Source organism: Vigna angularis, chromosome 5, assembly GCF_016808095.1.
Source record: "Vigna angularis cultivar LongXiaoDou No.4 chromosome 5, ASM1680809v1, whole genome shotgun sequence".
In the NCBI taxonomy this organism is placed as follows: Eukaryota; Viridiplantae; Streptophyta; class Magnoliopsida; order Fabales; family Fabaceae; genus Vigna; species Vigna angularis.
This window is the reverse complement of record NC_068974.1, coordinates 13,961,700-13,987,596: the sequence shown is the minus strand read 5'-3', so window position 1 is coordinate 13,987,596 and position 25,897 is coordinate 13,961,700. Positions and strand designations below refer to the sequence as shown.

The window sequence follows — 25,897 nt, the reverse complement described above, 5'->3', positions numbered from 1 at the left end:
TCCGAGTGTCGATTGTGACATCCCAAAAATACAGTCATAACTATAAATTTAGAAAAATCACATTTAATAATAATCTCAAACAGTTTTACACTAAAAGTTTAAAATTTTGAAACAAACGAACGCTCAAGGACGAACGTCCTTGAGTGCAACTTCAACAATAATGACGAGCGCTTAAAACCGCACGTCTCCACAAGAGTTACAAGTGAATAAACCGGACGTACAAGAAAGCTGACCGAACGGTTTACAGAAACAATTACCGAACGGTCGAATTTAAACTTAAACGAAAGCAAGAGGTGGTCGAACGACCACTCAGTTCAACAAAATACACTACTGGCAGGGCGGTCTCACTGCTCGGTCTTCACTTCCACATCTACCAGATTCTCTTCTTCCAGTAACTCTTCCAAACGCTCATCTCCCTCTGCTCACATCCACACGGATGATCATTGCAATGACAAGACGGACGTACAAGGACAAAGGACAACCCAAGGAAAACGAAAGGGTAAGCTTACGTAATTTAACTCATGCATCAACATACAATTTCAGGTAAACAATTCAACATACATGCATATCTCAACATACACATTCATTACATAACAACCCACTTTAACGCACACACTAAATAAAACTCAACACGACTGACTGTCCGGACTGTATGAACTCTGTGTAGCTTCGGTGTTCGTGCACCCGGGTGATGTAGTAACTGGAACTCTCATCAGCTGCCACCCGAGGTTAGTCCTATCTGTCCAAATAATCACCAGGACTAGGACCTCCTGCCATTCCCACACATGACGTACCCCCTCTACGTGAGGACGAGTACTCACGGAACATCAGGATGAACAACCGGATAAGCTTACCACATTCATACATTACAAATCTTAATAATCAAGTTCTGAGTCGTTCCTCCTCGGAACGCTCTTTCAAACGTCACAATTTTCCATTCATCTCTTCATCATTTACTATTCATCATCATTTACTATTCATCATGTACTATTCATTAATCTCATGTACTGTTCATTGGACGAACGCTATTTGGTGGGAAAAGAGAACGAGCGCTCAAAATGATACCGAGCACTATTCGGACGAACGCTCAATTCAAAACCGAGCACTATTTGGACGAACGCTCAGTTGGAGACCGAGCACTATTTGGACGAACGCTCAATTCGAAACCGAGCACTATTAGGACGAACGCTCAGTTGGAGACCGAGCACTATTTGGACGAACGCTCAATTGAAAACTGAGCACTATTAGGATGAACGCTCAGTTGGAGACCGAGCACTATTTGGACGAACGCTCAATTGAAAACTGAGCACTATTAGGACGAACGCTCAGTTGGAGACCGAGCACTATTTGGACGAACGATCAATTGAAAACTGAGCACTATTAGGACGAACGCTCAGTTGGAGACCGAGCACTATTTGGACGAACGCTCAATTGAAAACTGAGCACTATTAGGACGAACGCTCAGTTGGAGACCGAGCACTATTTGGACGAACGCTCAATTGAAAACTGAGCACTATTAGGACGAACATTCGAGTCCGAGCACTATTTGAACGAACGCTCGAGGCCGAGCACTATTTATGACGAACGCTCGGTATGAAACCGAACGACACTTTGAGCGTACGTTCAGTGTAAGACCGAACGCTATTCTGGGCGAACGTCTGGTGTAAGACCGAACGTCCAGTGACTCAGATTGATAAATCTTGAAAATAAACTAAGAGAAGTTTGGAGAAGTAGTACGAACGGGAAAAATGCACTGTTACATATATATATATATACAAGTACACAAAAAGAAAGAAGTTTATCAAACGTACAAAATTCAACAGTGCCAAACCGAACGCTCAAACAGTGAGGACGTTCGTCCTCGACCAGGATTCTACCCAGATGACAGAATCCCATTTCAATGATTTTTGCCAACAAAACCGAACGGTCAATGACTGTTCAGAACGAACGCACAACATCTCATGGAAGGTTCATTTCTCATAAAATCAAATCATCTCATTCGTTCATATCAACCCAAACTCTCTGATGAGAGGGTCACACCTCCCAAAAAATTGTGCATAAAAGAATGCAGTATAGACTAGGCAGTGACTCCTAGGTCGTCTCTCAAGGACCAAATTTGGTTCAAGTCTCAGGTCAAACACGCAGTGGGGGGGGGGGGGTTTGAAAATGTTTTTGTGAATGCAATTGAACTAAAAAAATGAAAATTAAACACAACCGAATATAAATAAATGCAACGGTTACACTAAAACATTAAATGCACAATATTGTCATCTATCCTACACATTCACCACCAAAAAGAAGAAAAGCATTTAAACATACAATATAAAATATTCCAAGGCAAAAGAAATAAAAGAAAATAAAACTTTTCTACCATTAACCATGACCCACATTCTCTCCTCAAGCCAAATGTAAATTGGAATTGCTACTACAAATGGAATCCGTGATGAAGCACCCTTCTTTTCCAATCAACATGCACCGTTGCATACTTTTTCATTCAATGAAAGACATAAAAGTCAATCCTCATTATTCCAATCCTATGATGGGCTGCACCGTGAGCTTTCTCTCCACCTACTCTATGACGTGATGTTTCTCTTCTCCCATTCCCTTGCACACCATTCCAGCCGTGACACCTAACACTTTTACTCTGCTCTTCTCCCGTGAATATGCTTGACAAGCAACCTGCTGGAATGTTTCTTCTACTGTTCATGTGTGTGTGCTTTTAAAAGAAAACAAATTCATTCTTCTCTCCAAATTAAGTGATGCTACTGCAGCCGTGACACCTCATGTTTGCTTGAGTGCTTCCAGCTCACTTTTCCCGTGCACACCATTCTTTCCCTTTCAAATCAGCTTCTCATTTCACAAATAAAAAAAAACATTCTCCTCTCAATCAGCGTTTCAACACACCAATTCCTTTTTCTTGCTGCACCCGTGACCGTGTACTTGCCTAGTCTTGGCACGTCCCACCATTCAAACTTTATCCTAATCTACTACTCATTCCATTAAAGCCAAATTAAATGCACCTTGTGCTGCACCAAATGAAATCCCTGTCCACACTTTCAAGCAATTAATTAATCTTCTTCTTCCAACATTAACCATCGTACATACCCCGTGGCAGCTACAACACTTCCCAACGTGCTGCTGGAATGTGCATCACTTCTCCCTGCCTCCAGCTCAAATCCCGAGCTTTCCCTTCTCCAAAATTAAAACATGCTTCACTCTCCATTCTCGGTCCATTCTCGGCTAACACTTCCGTGTGCTAATTAAAAGAAAGATAAAGATTGTGCTCCTTTCTCCACGCGTGGTGCTTCACGAACGTGACACCGCTGCTACTAATCTCCGTGCAGCATGTGCCAAGCTAAATCCCGTGTGCCACCAACCAAGCTCTTCATTTCTTCCGTTCAAGAACAACATTCAGCCAAAAGTAAAGTTCAAAAATCCAAAAATAAATAGCCTCCAAACCAAGGACCGAGAGAGTCAAAATGGCAAGTGGCCAACAGCGGCTGTGAACATTCTTCAAAATAAAAATTGTTTGAACCAAAGAAATAAAAAAAATGTATAATCAGCAAAATAGAAAAGTGAAGCTTTTTCTCTCATTCATGAACATTGCGTAAACCTCATTCTCCATTCCTAAGACACAAGCCTAGAGGAAATGTAACGTGCACACTGGCAAGTGGCGGCTTCCCTTTTGTCTTAAGGCCGTGTGCCCTTTTTAGGGTAGGGTCCACACATACCAAAAACCCTAGGTCCAAGTCACTAACTTCTAATTTTTGGGTCTACTCTAATTTACCAAAAATTGACCCAAAATATAAGAGTTGATACAAAAAATTCTAAACTACTGAATTACAATTTAATTAATTCAAAAATGTTTGTGTGGAAAGTCTTGAATTTATTTGGCATTCTTCCTGATGTCCCAAAATGTATTTCCGAAATTTTCCTGCACTTCAAAAATGCACTTAATCAGCTCAGAAAACCCAAATTAGCACAATTACAAATTTCCGACCAAATTAAGCAGAATTCGGAAAACGGGGAAATAACACACAATTAAACAAAATTCCCTGGTTTATTTAAGTGCAATAAACTAAATATAATTCAAGAAATAACGACTCATCAAAATAGACCACACTTAGTCTTTTGCACTCCTGGGCAAAACCAAAACGAAAACCAGGGAACTACTCAAACATCAGGGAGCCGACACAGACTCGACAGACAGACAACAAAGACTCCAAAACAGAAACACAGTTGCACAATTCTCACAAAATCTGGACGGTAAAAGGTATAGGCAGATTCCCACACAGAGTCAATGGAAGCAAATACTCAAAGAATCATCCAAACAGTTCAGTACAAGGAAAACATTCAATCAGTTCAAGAGATGAATCAAAAGCAACAAAGCCTCACAGATGCACACAATCAGTGTTTCTCTCAAGTGTTTAAGGTAAATCAATGTCACTCAATGCACTCAAGAAAGCAAATACAAATAGACTTGGCAAGCCCCTAATATCAACACTCAAGCACATACGCATGTTCAAATCAAAAGGTCTTTTCATGGTTGTAATGGGCCAAGGACAAGGCATGATATATCTGGATAAGAAGCTACAAACCATAAGGAACAGAGGAGCAATGGGGAACAAGTGTAAACACATTCAAACACACCCACAACCTCTAATTCCATCCTCTTCTTGACTCCATTATTCACAATTATTCACATTTTTTTTTTCACTATTTTTTATTTATTTATTTATTTTTATTTATTTTTTCTCTTTTTTTTTTCATCCTGTCTCTTTTCTTTTCTCTCTTTTCAAAACAAAACTGTAAAAGACAAGATACACATATATTTACCAAAACAAAACAAGAAGAGGAACCAATTAGCCAACTCATCAGAAACCCCCAAGAGACCACACTTGTTCCCAAAACACTTCCAAAGCTCCAAAATTCCCTAAGGTTAAGGTAATCATGGTTTTTCACTTAGGGCTAGTGTATGAGCATTCAAAACAAAGAAATGAGGAAAGTATAGGCTCAAAAGGGGTTATCAAAGGATTAGAACAAGGTAAGCTTATTTGGCTAGAGAGGCTCAAGAACAAAATTGCCTTCATCACTTCCAAACATGCATATCAATCAAGAATTATCAACAAGAGTCAAGCCAAGGCATATGTGCAAGCAATCAAGAGACATATCACACACAAGATGGAACATAAAGTGGCTCAAATTCTCACACAGGGCATTTGTGTCACAATCAATTCAACTCTCAAACATCATGATCATCTTCCCAAGCAAAGAAAAGCAAGGATTTCAACATCTCAGAGTATCAATGAAGTGAAGGAAAACTGACAACCTAACCACAATCCAGAATTTACGAAAAGCATGCAAAACTGTACACAAGACACAACAAACTACATAAAAACCGAAACATGAACAAAGAAACATCCTCCCCTAATAGACCACACTTAAACGACACAATGTCCTCAATGTGTCACAATCAGCAGATCAAACAATCAGAACAATCATCAGATATCGACAAAGTGCAATAAAAGTGAGGAGGGAAGGAGAAAAGAAACTCCCTGAGTCAGATAGGAGGATAGGTGGGGTGGACCAAAGACGTCTCCTCCACCACTACATCCACTAAAGAAGGGTTGCTGAGGAAGGGCTTTAGTCTATGCCCGTTCACCTTGAAGCTTTTAGCTGTAGATGGACCTTGGATTTCTACTGCACCATAAGGATAAACATTAGTCACAACAAAAGGTCCAGTCCATTTTGATCTCAACTTACCACCCATGAGGCCGAGTCTAGAGTTATACAACAAAACCTGTTGGCCAACCTCGAAGTCCTTTCTAACAATAGAACTATCATGGAACTTCTTTGTCCTTTCCTTGTAGAACTTCGAGTTTTCATATGCCTCCAATCGGATCTCTTCCAATTCATTCAGTTGCAACTTCGAGTCCAGCACCCTGCGAGCTGTTCTCTGTATCCCCAGATGACCACCAGGTGAGGAGGCATGACAAAATTGCAGGACCGAGTCAATCTCATGGTCCGGAATGCATCTCCTAGTAACCTGGTCACTGCACAACTTCCACAGATATGGGTCATCCCAAACATAATACTTAGCATCACTCTTAATTTTAGCAATCTGAGCACGTGATGCTAAGGGAGGAAAAACAGAAGCAACCAAATAATTTACAATGTGTGCAAACCAAGGAGTGGGGTGAGAGTAAGAAATCATCAACAAACACTCGTCAGGAAAGGTATCCTGTATGGGCAACACATCAGCTTCATTCTCAGCTTTTTCAATCCGGCTTAGGTGGTCTGCAACCAAATTTCGTGCTCCACTCCGGTCTTCAATTTGCAAGTCAAACTCTTGGAGCAGTAGCATCCACCTGATCAATCTAGGCTTTGACTCCGCCTTTTTCAACAGAAACTTTAGAGCTGCATGGTCAGTATACACAATAACAGGTGATCCAAGCAAATATGACCTAAACTTATCAAGGGCAAAAACAATTGCCAACAACTCTTTTTCAGTGGTGGTATAATTTGCCTGGGCAACATCCAAAGTGCGTGAAGCATAGTAGATCACTCTCGGCAGCTTGTCAATTTTCTGTGTCAAGACAGCCCCTAATGCATAATTAGACGCATCACACATGAGCTCAAATGGGGTTGTCCAATCCGGTGCCTGAATGATAGGGGCGGTAGTCAAAGCTTCCTTCAGGCAATCAAACGCCTGCTTGCATCTTTCATCAAAAGAAAAGTCAATATCTTTCTGCAGCAGTCTGGACAAGGGAAGCGCCTTCTTGCTGAAATCTTTGATGAAGCGCCTGTAGAAACCTGCATGTCCAAGAAAAGATCGCACCTCTCGCACGCAAGAGGGGTAAGGCAACTGCGAAATCACAGATATCTTAGCAGGGTCTACCTCTATTCCCTTTTCAGAAATGATATGTCCTAGAACCAAACCTTGTCCAACCATGAAGTGACATTTCTCAAAATTGAGAACAAGGTTTGTTTCTATGCATCTTTTCAAAACTTTTTCCAGACTGTCTAAACATGCATCAAAGGAGGATCCATACACAGTAAAATCATCCATAAACACCTCTATGCAATTCTCAAGAAAGTCGCTAAAAATGCTAAGCATGCACCGCTGGAAGGTACCAGGGGCGTTGCATAGACCAAAGGGCATCCTCCTATAGGCAAAAGTGCCAAAGGGACAGGTGAATGTGGTTTTTTCTTGATCCTCAGGCGCAATATTTATTTGAAAGTAACCAGAAAAACCATCAAGAAAACAATAATGAGATTTACCTGCCAGGCGCTCCAGCATCTGATCAATGAATGGCAGGGGGAAATGATCTTTCCTGGTTGCTTGGTTGAGCCTCCTATAGTCAATGCAGACTCTCCAACTGTTCTGCACTCTAGCTGGGATAAGCTCATCCCTCTCATTCTTCACCACAGTGAGGCCAGTTTTCTTGGGCACAACATGGATGGGGCTAACCCACTGACTGTCTGAAATAGGGTAGATGATCCCAGCTTGCAAAAGCTTGGTCACCTCCTTCTTGATGACGTCCATGATCACGGGGTTTTGCCTTCTTTGTGGCTGTCTCACTGGCCTTGCCCCATCTTCCAAAAGAATTCTATGCATGCATGTGGATGGGCTAATACCAGGTATGTCAGCCAAACTCCAACCAATGGCCTTCTTGTGCTTCCTCAGCACACCAAGCAACTTCTCCTCTTGAACAGAATCAAGGGAGGTGGAAATGATCACCGGTTTCTTCTCATCATCCTCCAAGTACACGTACTTGAGGTTATCTGGGAGTTGTTTCAACTCAAGAGTAGGTGCCTGCAAGTCAGATTCATTTGTACTTCCTACAAAGTGGTTAGTGCATTCTGACTCCAAAGAATTCACAGGTAAAGGCGGAACACCTATCTCATCAAGCTCCAAATCCATATCCATGACAATTACATTATCAACATCATCCATATCAAAAACATCATCAACATCATGGATATCAAAATTCTCTTCAAAATCAACATCATTCTCAAATTCAGATTCAATGCATGTATGTAGAGAAGATAGAAAAGAATGCTCTTTCTTATGCATAGAATCAAAATCATCAACAACATATTTATCAATAATGTCATCCAATGCATCGATCCTAAACAGAGAATGGTCCTCAGCTGGAAATTTCATTGCATCAAGGATATTAAAATGAACAACAATATCAGCAAATTCCATAGACAAAGTTCCAGCATACACATCAATCTTAGTTTGGGCAGTTTTTAAGAATGGCCTACCTAAGATAATGGGAGCGGATCCATGAGAGAATCCCTCCTCCATTTCCAAAACATAAAAGTCAGCAGGAAAAATCAATTCACCAACCCTAACCAAGACATCCTCTATGAAACCTGCTGGGTGGGTAACACTCCTATTGGCCAACTGAATGACCACACCCGTGGTTTGCAAAGGACCAAGAGACAAAGATGCATATATAGACAAAGGCATGACATTAACAGAAGCACCCAAATCAAGCATGGCATTTTCAAATTTATTGTTTCCAATCACACAAGGAATGCAAAATATACCTGGGTCCTTGCACTTTTCAGGGATGTGCGGGACCGACTTACCAATAAGCGCAGATACATTCCTTCCCATGCTAATCTTCTCATTTCCCTTCATCCTCCTCTTGTGTGTGCACAGCTCCTTCAAGAATTTGGCATACTTCGGTATCTGCTTGATGGCATCGAGTAGAGGTATGTTCACCTCTACCTTCCTGAAGGTCTCCAGAATTTCCTTATCCACATCTTCCATCTTTTTGCTAGGAAGTTCCCGTGAAGGGAATGGTAGAGGGATAGGTCGGTCAACCAATGGAGAAGGTGCGGCAGTGGTGGTGGTGGAAGAGGGAGAAGATCCACTTGAAGAAGAACCACCGGTTGGAGAAGAAGATTCACCCACCTCAAATGCCTTGGTCGGACCGTCATGGTCGTTCTTTCTAGGACAAGTAGCAGGCATGGGTGTAGGTGTAGAAGCGGGCTCTGAAGGCACAAAAATCTGCTTCCCTGATCTAAGGGTTATGGCACTCACATTCCTTGGGTTCTGCACAGTCTGGGATGGTAACTTATCCGAATTCTGAGACTGCGCCTGGTTTATCTGAGTAGCCATCTGACCCATCTGGTTAGTGAGACTCTGTATGGAAGCTCTAGTCTCCTGCTGAAATTGCATGTTATCTTTCTAAAACTGTAGGTTTTGCATAGTCATCTGTCTCACTAACTCTTCCAATGAAGGTTCAGACGAAGTGGAAGGGTGGGCAGCTGGTTGGGCAGGTGCCTCTTGCTCTTGTTGTTGCCTCTGGTGTTGTTGCATAGGTGGAGGCACATATCTGTTAGGTGCTCCAGCATTCTGGAAAGGTGGTGCCTGCTGTTGATGCTGTGGCGCATTGTTCCATCTCAGATTGGGGTGATTCCTCCACCCTGGGTTGTACCTGTTGCTGGATAAGTCATGATTTTGCTGTTGTTGCTGCCTATTGTTGTAGATGTTCGTAGCATAAGCCTGAGGCGCATCAGAGGCAGCAGATTGCTGCAAAGAAGGACAAGCATCTGTATAGTGGTCACTGGAAGGACAAATAGCACATAGCCGTGCAACAGATGCAGATGGAGCTGCAGATCTCTGGTTGGTAGTCAACTGTGTCACCATCTTCGTAAGAGAGTCAATCTTTCCTTCCAACTTGCTTTCAACAGCTGATAAAGACTGGGCAACAACATCATGTACGCCCCTCACCACAATGGTATCATTCCTGGTGCTAAACTGCTGGGAGTTGGAGGCCATCTTCTCAATCAATTGCCTGGCCTCAGCAGGTGTGGTGTCTCCAATAGCTCCACCACTGGCAGCATCAATCATACCACGGTCCATGTTGTTCAAACCCTCATAGAAATACTGGACAAGGAGATGCTCAGGTATCTGATGGTGGGGACAACTAGCACAAAGTGTCTTGAATCTCTCCCAATACTCATATAAGTTCTCTCCACCAAGCTGCCTAATCCCAGTTATGTCTTTTCTGATAGCTGTGGTCCGGGCTGCTGGAAAAAATTTATCTAAGAACAGCCTCTTCAGATCATCCCAGCTAGTGACGGATCTAGGCGCCAAACCATACAACCAATCCTTGGCAACATTTTCCAATGAATGAGGGAATGCCTTCAAGAAGAGGTGCTCTTCAGGAACATCATGTGGTTTTATACTAGAACAGACAATGTGGAATTCCTTCAAATGCTTATGAGGACTCTCACCTGCAAGACCGTGAAACTTGGGCAACAAATGGATCAGTCCAGTCTTGAGAACAAATGGAACGTCCTCATCAGGATATTGGATGCACAAGCTTTCGATATCGAAATCAGGTGCAGCCATCTCCCTAAAGGTCCTCCCACGAGGTGGAGGTTGTGCCATATTGTTCTCAGTGTGAAAAACAACAGAATCAGAATCAGAATCACGTGCAGATGCAACAGATGCAGTAGATGCAGTATGCACAAAGTACTCAGCAGTGGGATGCACAGTATCCAATGGAACAGACTCAAAAACAGACTCTAAAGATAAATTTCTAGAATGCCTAGCTAACCTATGAAAAGTTCTATCAATCTCAGGATCAAAGGGTGGTATAGCCCCAGGATTTCCCCTAGTCATGCACTAAGTCACAACACCCTAAAATCATGAAACGATATCACAAAAATTTTGAACACACAAAACAACCTAATCAAACAAATCACACGCACTCAAACATACAAGACAAAACACAACACACATAAACACAACAAAAACCTAAGACCGAACCATTGTTCCCCGGCAACAGCGCCATTTTGATGAGAGGGTCGCACCTCCCAAAAAATTGTGCATAAAAGAATGCAGTATAGACTAGGCAGTGACTCCTAGGTCGTCTCTCAAGGACCAAATTTGGTTCAAGTCTCAGGTCAAACACGCAGTGGGGGGGTTTGAAAATGTTTTTGTGAATGCAATTGAACTAAAAAAATGAAAATTAAACACAACCGAATATAAATAAAAGCATTAAAATGAAACTACAACAGATAAATATCCAAACACAATTCAAGCTGTAAAAATGCAACGGTTACACTAAAACATTAAATGCACAATATTGTCATCTATCCTACACATTCACCACCAAAAAGAAGAAAAGCATTTAAACATACAATATAAAATATTCCAAGGCAAAAGAAATAAAAGAAAATAAAACTTTTCTACCATTAACCATGACCCACATTCTCTCCTCAAGCCAAATGTAAATTGGAATTGCTACTACAAATGGAATCCGTGATGAAGTGATAATGCTAAATTTTACCATCTTTTAAGCATCATTTTAGTAGCAAAATCAACTCCTTTCTGACTTATAACTTGCTTAATCCTCTTCTTTTGTCTTGTTTTCTAAATAAGTGTATCTTTGGCTACTTTGATGTGCTTTCATCAATAATCCCTTATTTTGTAGCTAATAATGAGCTTGGAAGAGTCTCCAATAATGTCTAAAGCTGAACCAAGCATGAGAAGCAAGCAGATCTGCAGAAAAAGTGAAAATGATGCAGTGCTGAAAAGTAAGGCCGTGCCCCCCTGGCTGAGGGGCGCCCAAGCGCGACTGCACCAGGGCCAGTTTCTGCACAGAAAAGTGACCAGGTGCTAGTTTTGTGTGCTGGTCGCGCCCGGGCGTGAAAAAGGGGCGCCCGGGCGCGACTTTTTGCGAGAAGCTTGCGCCCGGGCGTGAGAAACGGGGCGCCCAAGCGCGACTTTTTCCGAGAGGCTCGCGCCCGGGCGCGACTGAGAGGGCGCCCGGGCGCGACTTTTGCTGATGTGTCAGATCTAGCTTATTTAACCCTAAAACGCGAAGGGGTTGGGATCTTTGGCTGCCCAAACACGATTTCTCTCAATTGGAGCTCTTGGAGGCGAGCTAGGAGCTGTGGAAACAGTCCTTCTTCAACCTTGGGTCTTCCTCCTTCTTCCATTTCCACCATTGTTGTAAGCTTGAGCTCTCCATTCATGGAGAGCTAGTTTCATTATTGTTGGGGGATTGATGTAGCCACTGAAATCTTATGTAAACCACTATGTTTTGAATGAATTTATGCCTCTTTCATTTATTGTTAGTGTTTAATTCCTTTTCTTAATGCTTGTTGTGAAATTGCTACCCATTACATGATTTTAGGGTTTGCTTGATATTGGAAAATGATGGGTAAATCTGGACTTGGATTAAACACCTAAAGGAAATAGTATCTAGTAATAGAGCTAGGACCTTTGGTTGTCTTAAGATCTCAATTCTTAATGCAGAAATAATTGTTAGGTTTTCCAAGGGATTGGAACCTAATAAGGAAGTCTAGGCTCTCTCTACCAAGGAATTGGGTTTGAGTAATTTAGTAGATTGACATTGGCATATTAATGAAGAGGAAGTGATTTTCTATACATAAGAGTGAAGTAGGTGAAATCATACCCCCAACAATACCATTCCATGTCATTTCTAATCTTTCCATTTCCTAGTGTTTGAGTATCTAAGATCACTTTTATCAATTATGTTTCATGTTTACTTTAATTGCACAAAAACACAAATTATGAAGCATTCTTTAGTCTAAGTTAGCTGGAAATTATACGATTGTTTGGTGACACGAGTCTCTTGGGAAACGATATCCGGTCTTACCGGTTTTATTACTTAGAACGATTTGGTACACTTGCCAGAAAGTTAACAAGTTTTTGGCGCCGTTGCCGGGGACTCGTGGTTAATACTATACTTTTGTGTGTTTCTAACCAACTTAGGCTTTATTCTTATATTCTTTTTACAGTGAATAATTTTTGTTTTCTTTTATTTTCGGATAACTTGGTGCTCTAGTATTGTTGTCTCTAGTGTATGCAGGGCACAATCCGTACTAGGAGCACAACATCATCTGAACCCCTCCTTTTTGACCCTGAAGTTGAGAAAAACTGCCCGTAGAAACAAAAGTAGAAGGAGAAGATATGGCCGCCAATCCAAATGGTCATGGTGATGGCCAAGCTAGACGCACCTTGGAGGACTATTCTACATTCTCAGGGCCTCTTCACTTTAACAGCATTTCTAGGCCAAGAGTTAATGCCGCCAACATGGAGATAAAGCCTGCTCTCATCCATTTGGTGCAGAACAATCAGTTCCAGGGCCTTTCTCATGAGAATCCGTACAATCATTTGGCCACCTTCATTGAGATATGTAATACTGTGAAGATTCATGATGTTCCTGATGAAGCTATAAGGCTGAGCCTGTTTCCATTCTCGTTGGTAGGAAACGCCAAGGTGTGGTTGAATTCTTTTCCTGAGAATAGCTTCACGGCATGGGAGGACGTGGTTGCCAAGTTCCTCAACAAATACTTCCCACAGTCAAAAGTTAATAAAGGGAAGCAGGAAATCTCATCTTTTCAGCAAGATGGTAGTGAAACTTTGAGCCAAGCATGGGATAGGTTCAAGGGCTTACTACGAAGGACGCCCACTCATGGGTTTGATGAGCCTACCGTCCTGAATATGTTTTTGGGAGGCCTTAAATCCCAAACCAAATTAATGTTGGATGCCTCAGCTGGAGGAAACATCAGATGGAAGACACCTGAAGAAGCACATGAGCTGATAGAGAATATGGCTTCTAATGACAATGAAGTGCAAAATGAAAGGGCTCAACTCCAACAAAAAGGTGTTTTTCAACTACAATCTCAGGACGCCTTGTTAGCTCAAAACAAAATAATGACCCAACAACTCGAAGCTCTCATGAACAAGCTCTCTCAACTCCCTAAAGAGCTCCAGAATGTTTCGCAAGTTCAACATCAAGGTTGTGAGCTATGTGGTGGAGATCATATAAATGGTCAGTGTGCCATGCAAGCCAATTTCCAAGAGGTGAATTATATGGGTAATCAAGACCGCCAAGGTAACTACAACCAAGGATGGAGACCTCACCCAAGCATGGGCCAAGGACAAGTTGGGCCATCAAACATACCACCTCAACAACAATATCAACCACATCCCTCCGTATCTGACAGGACCTCAAAGTTAGAGGACACTCTTCAGCAGTTTATGAAAGTGTCCATCTCCAACCACAAGAGCACTGAAGCTTCCATTAGAAATCTGGAGATACAAGTGGGTCAACTTGTTAAGAAGCTCGAGGAAAAACCTGAAAAGAATTTTGTGGCCAACAATGAAGTTAACCCTAAGGAGGAATGCAATGTCATTACAACAAGAAGTGGAAAAGAGGTTGGGGTTGATTACAAGAAACAACTGCCAAATAAAGAAAACAGAAGCAATGAAGATGAGATTCAAGCACACAAGGAAATAGATCAAGAGATTGTTGGGAGAGAAGAAGAAAATAAAGGAAAAGAAAAAGAGAAAAAGCAAAAAGAGAAAGAAATAGTGAAACACCTCCCTTACCCAAAAATCCCATCTACTAAAGGGAAGGAGAAACAGTTGGCTCGATTCAAGCAAATATTTGATCAACTTGAGATCACCATGCCATTGACCGAAGCACTGCAACAAATTCCTGCTTATGCGAAGTACATGAAGCAAATCCTCAGCAAGAAGAAATATTTAGATGAGGAAACAATTGAAGTACAGGGAAATTGCAGTGCCATCATGCAAAAGACTCTTCCTCCAAAATTTAAAGATCCGGGGAGTTTCACCATCCCGTGCACAATTGGAGACCATGATATAGGGAAGGCTCTCGTTGACTTGGGGGCTAGTATCAATCTGATGCCCCTATCTATGCTTAAGAAGATTGGTGGTCTTGAAGTCAAGCCTACAAAAATGATGCTGCAGCTGGCGGACAGATCCATCAAGTATCCGTATGGTGTCGTGGAAGATGTGGTGGTCAAAATAGATAAACTCCAATTCCCGGTGGATTTTGTAGTTATGGACATGGAAGAAGATGTAGATATACAACTCATACTTGGAAGACCTTTCATGAAGACAGCAAAGGTTGTCATTCATGTGGAAGAAGGAACAGTGAAATTAAAGGACCAAGATGAGGAGGTGACTTTCAACGTCTTTGGGGTTGAGCAGCAAAATCATGAAAAAGAGACTAGTCTTGAAGCTACAGATGAACTTCTATCAATTACTAGTCTAACAAAGCAAGCTGCCAAGTTGGTAAAGAGGAGCCTTAGTTGTTTATCTCCAAGAGTAAAGGGAGAAGAAGAAGAAAAGGAAGAGGAACTAGTTCACCAAAATCCTGTGATGGCAAGCGATGAGCCCAAACCTGGAAAACCAGTGAGATTCAAGAATAGGTTATGGGTCATCAAGAACATAAAGATAAATGGAGTGCTTGAGATAGAGGCTCCATATTCTAGGAGAGTCAAATTGGTGACTAGGAAATTACTGAGAGGATGTTGGTGTCATGACAAGAAGAGGCACTGCAACATCAAGAATCAAACTTGAGCTTAATGATGTCAAGCTAATGACGTTAAACAAGCGCTTTTGGGAGGCAACCCAATTTTCTTACCCTTTTTACTTGTGGTTGTGTGATTTTTGTGTTATGTGCATTAGTAGCTTATGTTTTGCATGTTTGTGTAGTTTTGCATTGTTGTGATTTTTGAGTTGTAATGTTGTTTTTGTGGTTTGTATAAGTATATTATGTTATTTGTAGCTTGTTTGGTGTGTAAGTGCATTGAATGAAGGTCTAGAACCAAAAATCACATGGTGAGTGGCCAATTTCGCAGAAATCTGCATTATGCAGAAAACTGATATGGCGCCCAAGCCCCCCCTGCTGAGGGGCGCCCGGGCGCGAGCTGCACCAGGGCCATCCTGCACCAAATTGACTGAGTGGCGCCCAAGCCCCCCCTGCACCAGGGGCGCCCGGGCGCGAGCTGCACCAGGGGCGCCCAACACCAAAAATTCTGGTTCTGCACTTTTTGTTTTTTCTTGATTTATGATGAGTTTCCCATTCTTTTGCACTCTTTCACACACTCCTTTTGATGTGTTGTTATGACTTTTTGTGTTGTTGTACCTTTGGGAAGCTTAATTTTAAGACTTCCCTCTATGTTCATGTTCTTTTGTCTTTGTTTGTTTTGGATTTCATTGGTTTATTTCTTTGCTTTATTCTGCATATTTCTTTTAGTTTGTTTTTTTGATTCTTCTCTTCAGTTGTTGATTATGGGATACTAATTTTGCTTTGAGCTTTCTTGTTACAGGATAAGATCTTCCTTAAAACTTTACAGGATTCAAAACCACCATTGGCCAACCTTTGAGCCAGGCTAGAGCAGAGCAACCATATGACTTGAAGATTTTGATGCTCGTGTAGCATGGCCTGGGGGCCAGGCCCCTAGTGATGGGGGAGGTGGAGCAGTTGCAGAGTATACTCTACTGTTGGAGGAAGATGTTTCAGATGGAAGTGGAGCTAGTGTCTTACACTGCTGGAGCTGCAAAGAGTCCATTTTAAATCGGTTTTTCAGTTTAATTTCCTGTTCTTATTTGATTTAAGCTTTTGTGTTTTTGATTTCTTTTTGACTTGCCTAGTGGATAGTTCTTGTGCAATTGGTCTGGTGATTTGAGTGAATCCTTTGTTATGCTTGAATTGAATGCTTATCTCTTGTGCTTGCTCTTTATCCATGAAAATTGTTTTGAAAATTTGATTGAGATTATGTGGTTGAGCTTGTTGAACAGAGATTGTGGTTGCTTGTATCCGTTTAGATAGATGCTTGGTTTTAATTGTGATCAATATTCTTGGCATGATGTTTATAAAATTTTGGAACCCTGTGTAAACCTGTGAGATGTTGTGCCTCAGAGTTTATTGATGAATGTTATTACTTTGGAATCACAGTTGATTTTGCCTGAGTTTCTCTATTTGAACTAGTTGCTTGCTTGTTACAAATGATCAAGGCCATCTTGTTCTTCCACCTCTTCTACATTTTGAGCCTAAAAGCCAATGTATAACCTTTGAACTTTAAAGAAAACTTTCTCATTCCCGAAACCTTAAGCCTATTGAAAAATCCTTAACCTCCTTACCTTGAGTTGAGATGAACATATATGTTAGAATGAGGAGAATGGTTTAAGTTTGGGGGAGTTCGTATTATCAAAAGGGGAGCATTGAGAAAAACAATAAGTTGAGTTAAAAAGAAAGGAGAAGAAGAAAAATCAAAAATGAATTCAATGAAAAGAGTTGGGAAATAAGTTGAGAGTGGTTTATTCAATTTTGGAGCAAAAGAGAGACTATGATACATCTTGAATCAAATTGTTTGATCTCTTGGCTCAAGGTACTTTGTTGTCCAGAAAAACCAATTTTTCTTCTTAGCCCAGCCACAATACAAGCTTCAAAAAGTCCTTGTGATGTAACTTGCTTGTTAATGTGTTTGATATTGTTGAAACAAAAGGCAAAGTTGATTTGTGTAACATTGTGATATTTGAGAGTAAGACACACATCCTTATACACCATTGTGCTTGAGTGAAACACTTTCCTTGGTGAGGATTGGTTCCATGCACTCATTGAAAACATCTTGCCATGTTTGTTGATCTATTATTTGTATCTATCTTGTGACTTTTAATTTGTGAGCACCATGATTGAAGTTTAGCTTGCTAAGACTATATTGTCTCTTGAATGTGATTTATAAGTTGAGCAAGCATGATTGATTTTGTTTATTTGATTGAAACTATGCTTGAGTTGCTAGACCATTGTGATTGAATTGTTTGCTAGGTGAAGTACTTTTGCTTGAGGACAAGCAAAGTTGTAAGTTTGGACTTTTGCTGATGTGTCAGATCTAGCTTATTTAACCCTAAAACGCGAAGTGGTTTGGATCTTTGGCGGCCCAAACACGATTTCTCTCAATTGGAGCTCTTGGAGGCGAGCTAGGAGCTGTGGAAACAGTCCTTCTTCAACCTTGGGTCTTCCTCCTTCTTCCATTTCCACCATTGTTGTAAGCTTGAGCTCTCCATTCATGGAGAGCTAGTTTCATTATTGTTGGGGGATTGATGTAGCCACTGAAATCTTATGTAAACCACTATGTTTTGAATGAATTTATGACTCTTTCATTGATTGTTAGTGTTTAATTCCTTTTCTTAATGCTTGTTGTGAAATTGCTACCTATTACATGATTTTAGGGTTTGCTTGATATTGGAAAATGTTGGGTAAATCTGGACTTGGATTAAACACCTAAAGGAAATAGTATCTAGGAATAGAGCTAGGACCTTTGGTTGTCTTAAGATCTCAATTCTTAATGCAGAAATAATTGTTATGTTTTCCAAGGGATTGGAACCTAATAAGTAAGTCTAGGCTCTCTCTACCAAGGAATTGGGTTTGAGTAATTTAGTAGATTGACATTGGCATATTAATGAAGAAGAAGTGATTTTCTATGCATAAGAGTGAAGTAGGTGAAATCATACCCCCAACAATACCATTTCATGTCATTTCTAATCTTTCCATTTCCTAGTGTTTGAGTATCTAAGATCACTTTTATCAATTATGTTTCATGTTTACTTTAATTGCACAAAAACACAAATTATGAAGAATTCTTTAGTCTAAGTTAGTTGGAAATTATACGATTGTTTGGTGACACGAGTCTCTTGGGAAACGATATCCGGTCTTACCGGTTTTATTACTTAGAACGATTTGGTACACTTGCCAAAGTTTTAACACTCAACTGAATATTTTTTGCAATGGTTTGAGGCCAGACAACAAAATGATATTAGATGCAGCGGCTGGAGGAACAATGATGTCTGTAGATGCAGAACAAGCAACAAGAATCATTGAGGCACTAGCATCTACACACCATCAAGCCCAACATAACAGACAAACAGTTCAACGGAAAGGAATTCTTGATCTCAGCACTACAGATGCAATTTTAGCTCAGAATAAAATTTTGACTCAGCAGATGGAAGCATTAACCAAACAGATGGCTAACTTACCTGAGCAATTAAAAGCAGTACAATCTCCTCCTAGTCAACAACCCATGAGATGTAACTTCTGTGGAGGTGACCATCCCAACGGTCATTGTTCATATCAAAGTAGCTCACAAGAAGGAGAAGTTCAATATGTGAGTAATCAAGGAAGATCAGGGAATTTCTCTAACAACAATAACTTTTCACAGGGGTGGAGAAACAATCAAAGTCAGAATTTTGGATGGAAACAAGATGATGGTCCTTCAAATAGACAACCTCCTTATCAGCATCAACAACAAAATCCTTCTGTGTATGAAAGAACAACCAAATTAGAGGATACTTTAGAAAAATTCATGCAAGCTTCTATGACCAATCAGAAAAATACAGAAGCTTCAATCAGGAATCTTGAAACACAGGTGGGACAGTTGGCTAAACAACTATCAGATCAACAGGCAGGTCATTTTTCAGCCACCCAAACTAATCCCAAGGAGCATTGTAAATCAATTACTACCAGGAGTGGTACAATTGTGGGAAGAGGGATAGGAGACAATCTTGTTGTGGAGGAGGAAGTTTTGGAGGAAAAAGAAAATGAAAAAGAAAAAAAATGAGTGTGAGGAAGAGGAAGAGAAAAATAAAAGTGAGTATATGAATGAAAGAAAAGAAAAAGAAGAAATAAAAAGAAATGAGGAGAAAAAGAGGGAGAAAGTTGAGAAACAGGTGCCGCAGTTGAAGAACCTACCTTACCCTCCAAATCCGTCCAAAAGAGATAAGGAAAGGCAGTTTGCAAGGTTCATGGATATTTTCAAGCGACTACAGATTAATATTCCATTTGTGGAAGCTATGGAGCAGATGCCAACTTATGCAAAATTCATGAAAGAGCTCCTGACAAAGAAAAGAAGATTTTCTGATGAGACAGTGGAGCTTGAAGCAGGCTGCAGTGCTATAATCCAAAAATCATTACCCCAAAAATCCAAGGACCCTGGAAGTTTCACCATTCCAGTCACAATTGGGACATTGGCAGTAGGTAAAGCCTTACTTGATTTGGGTGCTAGTATAAATTTGATGCCTTTGTCCATGCTAAGAAGGATAGGAGATTTGGAAGTAAGGCCTACACGGATGACATTACAATTAGTTGACAGATCCCTAAAATATCCTTATGGTGTGGCAGAGGATGTCTTAGTTAAAGTTGATAAATTCATGTTCCCAGTTGACTTTGTGGTAATGGATATTGAGGAGGATGTTGAAGTTCCTCTGATTTTGGGAAGACCTTTTATGAAGACTGCTAAGGTCATTATTGATGTTGATGATGGCAAACTAAAGGTTAGAGTGCAGGATGATGAAGTCAACTTTAATGTTTTTGAAGCAATCCAGCATCCTAATGATAAACAACAATGTTTCAAAATGGATGTGGTAGATGAAATTTGTCTAGTAGCCAGGAAGCAATTGGCAAAAGCAAGTCCATTGGAGATCTCAAGTTGGTATCAGAGCAGGTTCATCCTGCTCTGGTTTCCGTGTGTTCTTCACTAGCACTGTCACTGCTGGTCGCACCTGTCCGGTGCCGTTCGTCGTTGTCTGCGGCTGTCTCGTCACTATTTGTAGCTGTCAACTGCAATTTCAAGTTTTTCAACTTGGTTGCCATCCTTGTATCAGTCCGCTACCGTCTGTCGCCATCCGCCGTCGTCCGCCGCCACTGTTCCGTCTGGCGACCACTGAATCTGGTTCGCCTCTTCACGCGACAGCCAACCACGCTGGTGGGTTCGCCTGATTCTCCTCCACGCTCCGTCACGCGCCACCTCTTTGCGCGCTGCGAATAGGCACGTGCTGTCCACTACCTTAGGGCAGGCATTGTAGGGTGTTAATACTTTCCCTACACGTAACCAACTCTCGAACCCAGAATCTGGTTTCTCCTAAACCATGCTTTATCCTTTTATGATTTTTCCGTAGTTTTTCAGAATAAACTATGGTGACGATTCCAAATCTCCTTTTCTAAACTCGTTTCTTTTTTGGATCGTCATCCCGTCGCTATTCCAGTTGCGACACTTCTTTATTCCTTGTATTTTTCTAATTATTACTTTTCTTTTATCTATTTTCTTTCGTTATTTTTATTTTGCTTAATTACGCTTTTAATCCTTAAAATTTCTAACAATTCTGGTTTTTTATTCCAAAAAGTTGAAAAGACATTTTTTCATTTTCTCAAAACTGGAAAATAAAAATGTAATTTTAGTTTTTAAATACTAAATAAGGGACTAAAATGAATATTTCGTAATTTGAGGAAGTAACGAAAAGTTGACCGTATATTATAAATAGTTAAAGATTCTTTAAAAGAAACAAATCTCAATTGGTGGGTGAGTTTATCATTAAACCAAATTATGAGTGATAGTCACGAGCTCAACATTCAATTGATGAACCTGGAAGCATGTCATTTTAGTATATATAACATGATTTCATCTCTAACTATATTAATTTATAAAGGTGAACCTAATATTTGCAAAACAAATAAAGTTGAAGGTTTCAATATTGTATAATTTGGAGACCTCTGGCACGTATGTGGTTGATGACATTTTACATGGAGATCCTAACATATTATAAACAAATTTTGAAAATTAAATTATTAAAAAAAAATTTAAAAATATAATTATCGATAAATTTATTAATAAATTTAATAATAAAATAAATTAAATATGTTTTTAGTTCTTTAAATTTTAGTAAAAATTGTAACTATTCTTTTCAAATTTTTAAACTAATTTAATCTTTTATCTTTATAATTAGTGACCAGATATGTAAACATGATGTTGATTGGTGTGAAATCATTGGAAAACGGGTGGAATTGAAGAGGATGTTCATCAACTATAAAACTTGTGAGAGCTCAATTTACACATATAATATTAGTCTTGTGTAACTCCTGGTCCAACTTTTATCGAAGCTGAGGAGTAAAACAAGTGATATATGGTGTCTGTCAGCTTCATGGTGGGATAATGAAGGAAAAGAAGAAAACAGTCTTCGAGCTCGTGAGCTTTTCCCAAAAGAAAGAAGCAGACGAATTAAAAAACAAAATAAAAATCAAAACCAAATCAAATAAAATCTAATACAACTGAAACAAAATAAAATAAAATAAAATCATTTTGTAACAAATAAAAATACAAAAATAAATAAAACTGAAACAGAATAATAAAGTGAAACAATAAAATAAATTACGTTAATGAAAATAAAATAACAATAAAATGAAATGAAATAAAATAAACTAAAATAAAATAAAACCAAATCAAATAAAATCAATTTGAAATAAATAAAATCACATAAAATAAAATAAAATCACAAAAAATAAGATTAAATAAAACAAATTAAGTAACAAAATAAAATAGAATGACATGGAATCAAATCATATCAAAACCAACTTACATGGAACATCAACTAAAAAAATAAATAAAATAAAATAAAATAAAATAAAATAAACATGATAAAAAAAGAAAGAAAAAATCATTTATTATTATTTTAAAATTCATATATTTATCATATATATATATATATATATATTATTATTAGTTATTCTGGACAAAATTGAGAATTGACACTCTCTTTTTAAAATTTTAAACTAATTTAGTCTCTCATTTTTAGAACTGTGCAAATTTAGTATCACTTGGACTAGAGTTTGTAGTTGTAGCTACATCGTGTAAACTTGTAATATTAATGTTTTGTTAAAACACATTTGTAACATTTTCTATTGAAAAAATGTCATTAAATATTTTTAGAAATATATTTATAAATGTAATTATTATCACGTAAACATGATACTAAACATTAGAAGTTATTAAATCTTATTAATTACATAGATTTCGTGACATTTCTTTTAATGTTATTCCATTTAATGTTATTTATTTTGATTTTATAAGGTTACTTTCGATTTGTAATTAAGACTAGGACATTGAGAATTTGGTTATATAAATCCATGGTGGCAGAGTGAATGCAACACAACCTTTGAATTATTTGGACTTGTTAGTGAGGAAGGGAAACATGGATACCACAGTGAAGCAAACTCTTTGTGGCAATGTCTTGTTATTGATATTGTTTTGTACACTGATCTTCAGTAGCGGTGCTGCTTTTATCAAGGGTATGAAGTTCTTTCATATATATATATATATATATATATATATATATATATATATATAAATTGTAATTTTGACTATAAAATCATTAACCTTTATATAATTATTGTATTAGCAGACAGTGAAATTGGAGAAAATTTGGTGTCATCAACGGATAGGCCTAAGATGCTTATTGGATCAAGTCCACCAACCTGCATTTCCAGGTGTAACAACTGCACACCTTGCAAACCAATTCTTGTACCATTGCCACCTCCTGTTCCACAACAAACCCACTCTACCTTTGAGCAACCTCACACAGCCTTCCAGCGACCCGATGACTTTGGGCCTGAGACTGTGATCTGGAAATGCACTTGTGGCGGCAAGCTGTACAATCCGTAGATTTATTATGTGTATTCATGTTTGACATGGAATTTGACACCATAAAGGTTTATAATAAAAGTATAATTAACAATTATTTTGGTTAAGTTGGATTGATTTATAATCTATTAACAATCATTTTTATTAGTTTTTTAATTACTTTTTATAATTTTTTATTATAATTATTTATCACTTTTAATTAGTATGTAGATTGATAATTTGATGTCTTTTAAATACTAAATAAAGGACTAAAATGAATATTTCGTAATTTGAGTAACTAACAAAAAGTTTAGCCTAATTATCATAAATAAAAATATAATCAAACTCTTATTTTCATCATTCTTTTATCTCTGCCAGGTCTATAGAGGGAAAATTTATATTGGAACTCAATATGTTGTGTTTTAGGATTATTTTCTCACTTATTTTGGAATAGGTGGTTTTGAATGTAAAAATACATCAGAAAAAAGTTTCCTCTTAAAATAAATTAGCCGTGAAGATTCGTTAAGAGAAACAAATCAGTTGACTTACAGAAAACAAAATCTCAAATATTTTAGCTTTAAATATGTAAGAATAAAAATTCTTTCCGAAAAATATTTTATCTAAGGATGTTACAGAAAATTCGTTCCACAAGTATTATATCTATCCTGAAAAGTTTTTTTATTTTTAAATTATATTCCAGAAAACTTTTCTCCTAATATATTTCATGCGTTTCAAAAATTCGATTTCAAAAATTTTGCACCAATGATTTTATTCCAGAAATTAAGTTTTTATATTTTAAAGAGTTTCATTTTAGTTTCTATTCTTTAGAATGTGTGATAATTATATTTTTCTTTTATTTATTACTATCTAATATTCTTAAATATATATCATATGTTAATTTGTGATTTTTAAGTTTTTTTATTTACTTTTATTTTATTTTTCAGTGAGCGTCTTAATCTTAATTTGATATTTGTATTTTAAATTTTGATTCAATTCAACTTTATTTTTTTAAAATTGAATAATTTTGTTTATCTTCAAATTAATACCAAATTTAATTTTTATATAAATGTTATAATTATGCTTTTGTTAAATTTAATAATATGAGGTTTATTTAAATTCAAATTTTATATTAAAATTTATTTAAAATTTTAAATATATTTATTTTACATTTTTATAAAATTGTTTTAAAATTTAAATTTTGAATTTATAAAACTATTATTTTTAAATCAATCCTAATATTTATATAAAAATTATTGATATTTATTGTTATACAAATATTTGAAATGTAAATTTATAAATCTTTATAATTTTATATGCAATTATTTGAAGTATACATTAAAATTAAAAAAACAATATAAAGTTTGATGTAATAAAATATCAACATATACTACAAAAATTAATAATTTTTTCGGGGTTTCTTTTTCATTTCCGACGGTTTTAACCCCCGGAAAGTGGTTTACCTGCAGTTAGAGAAATCGTGGGGAAAAGCTCCGTCACTAAAAAAATTACCGACAGTTTTTGGAGAAACTACCGGTATTAGCGGGGGTTTCTCAGAATCGCCGATATTAGCGAGGGTTTCTCAGAACCGCTGGTATTAGCGGAGGTTTTTCAAAAACGCCGATATTAGCGGGGGTTTTTCAAAACCGTCGGAACTAACCGGGGTTTTTTAAAACCGCCCCTATTTGTAGGGTTTTACCTAATCGGGGTTCTAAAACCTCCGGAAATGTGTACAATTTTTTTTTTAATAAAATGTAATTATGATAAAATTAGTTTTATTGATCATACAAATGAAATAATATTAACTAAAATTGAATATTACATATAAAATAAACTATATTGTTCAATATCTTTTAATATGGTCATACAACTAATTGTTCATATATATTAAAAAAGAAATATGTTCAACTCTAACTTAAAATACTAAAAGTATGATTGAGATGTTCATTACATTACTAAAAAGAAACAATATTTAATTTTGTTCTTTATTACATTTCTCATTGTTTGGCATACTTACTTTATCATACACCTACAATATAATAACATAGAATATACAGGTCTATAACACAACAAGATAGGAGATAAATCAAAATAAAATAGATCTAGCCACTATACTCCTCACTTGAACTGGTGATACATTGCAAACAAGCCAATATCGAAGACCGAATTCATTTTCTTAACATCAATTTGGCAGCTGAGAAGCGAATAGGATGGACATCTCCATCCTCCCAGGAGAACCTTCATAGCCATTCTTTATAATCTTCATGAAATCCCCCTTTACTGAATCGATGTCCAGGCTCTGTTTTCTCACTATCAACATATTCTGTAGGGTTAGGGTCACAAAATCCTTGAGTAACCTCCAGCTGCAGCAAACAAAGCTATATGAGGAAATGACAACAAAATTCATTCTTGATTGATTCATGATTATGAGTGAGGTTTCCAAAAGTAACATTAAAATTAACAGCAACAGAGGACATTTTTACAACATAAATATTTATGCCAAGCCCATAAAAGTGACCTTAATATAGCTATGGTTTAAATGGAAAATATCATGTCTCGTAAAAGAAAAATATTTACAAATAAATAGTGAAGCATCTCCAGTGTGATTATAATGAATGGTATGGATCATAGTCACTTC

The 25,897-nt window shown here is 38.0% G+C and overlaps 2 protein-coding genes and 1 pseudogene across 2 annotated transcripts; 2 read left to right on the top strand and 1 right to left on the bottom strand.

Moving 5' to 3' along the window:
- Window positions 1–5,560: 5,560 nt before the first annotated feature.
- Window positions 5,561–10,727, bottom strand: LOC128196652 (uncharacterized; annotated as a pseudogene).
- A 2,240-nt stretch (window positions 10,728–12,967) lies between these two features.
- Window positions 12,968–20,637, top strand: LOC128196651 (uncharacterized). Its single transcript, XM_052878143.1, has 4 exons — window positions 12,968–13,476; window positions 18,612–19,392; window positions 19,640–20,297; window positions 20,351–20,637. The coding sequence occupies exons 1-4, from the start codon at window positions 12,968–12,970 to the stop codon at window positions 20,635–20,637; spliced, it is 2,235 nt and encodes a 744-aa protein (XP_052734103.1).
- A 2,197-nt stretch (window positions 20,638–22,834) lies between these two features.
- Window positions 22,835–23,304, top strand: LOC128196650 (EPIDERMAL PATTERNING FACTOR-like protein 1). Its single transcript, XM_052878142.1, has 2 exons — window positions 22,835–22,931; window positions 23,045–23,304. Exons 1-2 carry the CDS (start codon window positions 22,835–22,837, stop codon window positions 23,302–23,304), a joined length of 357 nt encoding a protein of 118 aa, XP_052734102.1.
- Window positions 23,305–25,897: the final 2,593 nt, after the last annotated feature.